This window comes from Miscanthus floridulus, chromosome 17, assembly GCF_019320115.1.
Source record: "Miscanthus floridulus cultivar M001 chromosome 17, ASM1932011v1, whole genome shotgun sequence".
Lineage (NCBI taxonomy): Eukaryota > Viridiplantae > Streptophyta > Magnoliopsida > Poales > Poaceae > Miscanthus > Miscanthus floridulus.
In genome coordinates this window covers 92660444-92663939 of record NC_089596.1, presented here as the reverse complement: position 1 = coordinate 92663939, position 3496 = coordinate 92660444, and the positions used below count along the sequence as shown (strand labels likewise).

Here is a 3496-nt window from a genome sequence, read left to right as displayed (position 1 = left end):
TGGGCGCATGCGCATCAGAGCTAGCCCAGATCGGCAGAGCCTGATGAGGGAAGCTACGGAGCACCGAGCACGGACCACGGGCTAGGGTGTGGAGCGAGTGACTAGGAGCATTCAGCGTCGTGTACTGTCCACGCGGACGCGGCAGCAGCAACCAGCGAGGTCAGATTCTCGGCAAGGGCAACCGCTCACGCCGGCCGCATGTGCAGTGTCCTGGCGGCGGCGTCCCCGGCCATGGCATGGCAGGGTGGCAGATGGTACTTTCGGTACGCTTCGACGCCTCGTTTTTCCAAAGCTTCCAAGCGCCGCGTTCACAGTCTGTCTCGCGCGATGATTGAGGCCGCGCCACAATAACTGTGCCCCGATCGGACATGGGCGGACGCGCGAGTGGGGAAAGAAAAGAAGGTGAGGATCCTCGGGGTAGATCACACGGACGAAATGTCGGCGAGTTTTTGCCGGTGAAACCTGGCTGTGGCTGGATCGAGCACTCTTTCAGGTCTCAGGTGTTACTTGTGGTAAAGGGCCGGCAGTTCAGTTCAACGGGAAAAAGGACTGCATCTGCCGCGCACCCGCACGGTTCTTGTACAAGACTTGCCTAGGCAAAATAACTGGAGCAAGAGTAACTGGAGTGCCGGACCTCCTGCGCCTGTTCCCTCTCTGTCCGATCTCCGATCAGTGATAGATTTCACTGACAGCTAGCTGTGGGTGCAGCTACGCTTCGTACTGCGCGGTACCACTGTGCCATCATCTATCCATCGGCGTACGCAAAAGCCCCAATAATTTGCCAGTAGGGTTTACGGTACGGTATCAAATGCGCAGTTGCCCTGCTTCGGCGTTTTTGTGAAGGGGTTAATGTGGCGCTGTGATTGAAGTGTGAATTCAGCAACAGGCATGGGGCTCCTGTTTCCGTGTACACTTGTATAGCTGGACACGGCCGGTCCAATGCTCCAGTTGCTGGTGTGAGCAGCGCCCTACCCCCAGCCGCGTGGAAATAAATGAGGGCCCACAGCCGCCTAACGAGGGTCTTGAGAAGGCCCAACTAAGAGCGTGTTTAGTTTCAACTCCAAAATTCAAAAAAGTGTTACAGTACTCATCACATCGAATCTTGCGATACATGTATGGAGCATTAAATGTAGACGAAAAAAAACTAATTGCACAGTTTGGTTGGAAATTGCGAGACGAACGTTTTAAGCTTAATTAGTCCACGATTGAATACTATTTGCCAAATAAAAATGAAAGTGCTACAGTAGCCAAAATTTCTAAATTTAGGCAACAACACGCTCTAATCTTCACCGTCTCCAATCGAATCCAGGGCCGCTTATAAAAATAATAATAAATAAAATATTGCTTTTCCTCTGCAGGGTCCGGGTGGGGTGCTGGTATAAGACCAGCATCCCCTTGCAGATTGTGATGCCTCGCAGTCGATCGGTCCATCTCATCGCAAAGCCAACCAGCTCCGGCGGCCGCTGCTTGATTACTTACCAGAGGAAATGGGGCGGCGCGCGTGCGCGTGGCAGGTGGTCGTCGTGGCTGCCTTGGCCGTCCTCGGCGCGGCGGCGACGATGGTGCGGGCGGCGCCGCAGGTGCCGTGCTACTTCATCTTCGGGGACTCGCTCGTGGACAACGGCAACAACAACTTCATCGCGTCGATGGCAAGGGCCAACTACCCGCCCTACGGGATCGACTTCGCCGGCGGCCCCACCGGCCGCTTCAGCAACGGCCTCACCACCGTCGATGCCATCGGTAAGCAGCAAGCTTGCTGTGAGATAATAGTACCGCCACTGCCTGAAAACTGGAGCAGCTAGCTAGGCACTGTTGATGGATGCAAATCATGCAAAGTCTAGCTGGGTCTCGTACGGTACAATAGCCAATAGGCCCGAGCAGAGCACGCATGCATGCCGTGCCTGGTCACTGGACCAGGGCGAAGACGACCGAACCTGCACTGCACTAGGAGAAGTTTTTACGCCATCCATCCACTACTTACATGCGTCTGCCATTGTTTGCTTTGTGCCCGTGTGCACATCCAGCTAAGCTCCTGGGCTTCGACGACTTCGTGCCCCCGTTCTCCGGCGCAAACAGCCAGCAGCTCCTCCGCGGCGCCAACTTCGCCTCCGCCGCCGCCGGTATCCGGGAGGAGACGGGCCAGCAGCTGGTACATATATACGCACGCATGTTAATTCAAAATTTACCGCGCCCCTGCATGCACATGACGTGTGAACTGATAATGCAGGGTGGCCGGATAAGCTTTAGCGGGCAGGTGCAGAACTACCAGTCGGCGGTGCAGGAGGTGATCAGCATCCTGGGCGACGAGGACTCCGCGGCGACGCACCTGAGCCGGTGCATCTTCACGGTGGGGATGGGCAGCAACGACTACCTCAACAACTACTTCATGACGGCCTTCTACAGCACGGGCAGCCGGTACACGCCGGAGCAGTACGCGGACGCGCTGGCCCAGGACTACTCCCGGCTGCTGCAGGTGATGTACAGGTACGGCGCCCGGAAGGTGGCGCTCATCGGCGTGGGGCAGGTCGGGTGCAGCCCCAACGAGCTGGCGCAGCGCAGCGCCAACGGCGTCACCTGCGTCGAGCAGATCAACCACGCCGTCCGGATCTTCAACCAGCGGCTCGTCGGCATGGTGGACAGGTTCAACAAGCTCCCCGGCGCGCACTTCACCTACATCAACATCTACGGCATCTTCGACGACATCCTCAAGTCCCCCGGAGCCCACGGCCTGAAGGTGACCAACGCGGGATGCTGCGGCGTGGGCAGGAACAACGGGCAGGTGACGTGCCTGCCGTTCCAGATGCCGTGCGCCAACCGGCACCAGTACGTCTTCTGGGACGCCTTCCACCCGACGGAGGCCGCCAACATCCTCGTCGCCCAGAGGACCTACAGCGCCAAGCTCGCCTCCGACGTGCACCCGGTCGACCTCCGCACGCTCGCACGCCTCTAGTCTGGTTTACAAGATCCATGCATCCATCGGCTCGGCTCGGCTCGGAGCTGGCGCGCGGCAGTGAGCAGAGCTTACAGGTTTCGCGGTTCTTCAGTTTGTGTTTGTGAATTGTGACAGATATGGGTAGCATCGTGTGGGCGTGATCTTCAGTCAGTTACATAAAACCCAACGAAGGGTTCTTAATTGGGTGCACAATGTATAGGTTATAGTGAGCCTCAAGTGCAATTTTATGATACTGTATTCCAAGTGTGTAATTAGTTTGGCATTACTCCTCCAAAAAAAAATATGAGTGGCATTTTGCAGTTTTGGAAACCATGTAGGGTTGGGTTGGCTTGAATATAAATCATCAGTTGCGGCATTGGGAACACACGCAATCTCTCACAGCATTCACTTGGGGGAGATTCGAGACCAGCTCGGACGCGGCTGATCTGTTCTGTACCGGCAAGAAGTTCGTGCGAGGAGTTCACGGGCGCCTGCGGCAGCGGCCGTTTCCGTGGGTTGGGCCTTCGCCCATGCAGCAGGCCAGGGACGCGACCGCACGGTCCA

General features: G+C 57.0%; 1 protein-coding gene across 1 annotated transcript; it reads left to right on the top strand.

Moving 5' to 3' along the window:
- The first annotated feature begins 1405 nt into the window (after window positions 1-1405).
- On the top strand, window positions 1406-3256 carry LOC136517697 (GDSL esterase/lipase At5g45670-like). The gene is made up of 3 exons (XM_066511339.1): window positions 1406-1740; window positions 2025-2149; window positions 2228-3256. The coding sequence occupies exons 1-3, from the start codon at window positions 1488-1490 to the stop codon at window positions 2948-2950; spliced, it is 1101 nt and encodes a 366-aa protein (XP_066367436.1). The 5' UTR covers window positions 1406-1487; the 3' UTR covers window positions 2951-3256.
- Window positions 3257-3496: the final 240 nt, after the last annotated feature.

What these genes read in the sequence shown, in the direction of transcription:
- LOC136517697 (XM_066511339.1), top strand. Translation starts at nt 1,488, where the DNA reads ATGGGGCGGCGCGCGTGCGCGTGGCAGGTGGTCGTCGTGGCTGCCTTG. An exon ending in CACCACCGTCGATGCCATCG is followed by an intron (nt 1,741 to 2,024) that starts GTAAGCAGCAAG and finishes GTGCACATCCAG; the next exon opens with CTAAGCTCCTGGGCTTCGAC. An exon ending in AGGAGACGGGCCAGCAGCTG is followed by an intron (nt 2,150 to 2,227) that starts GTACATATATAC and finishes CTGATAATGCAG; the next exon opens with GGTGGCCGGATAAGCTTTAG.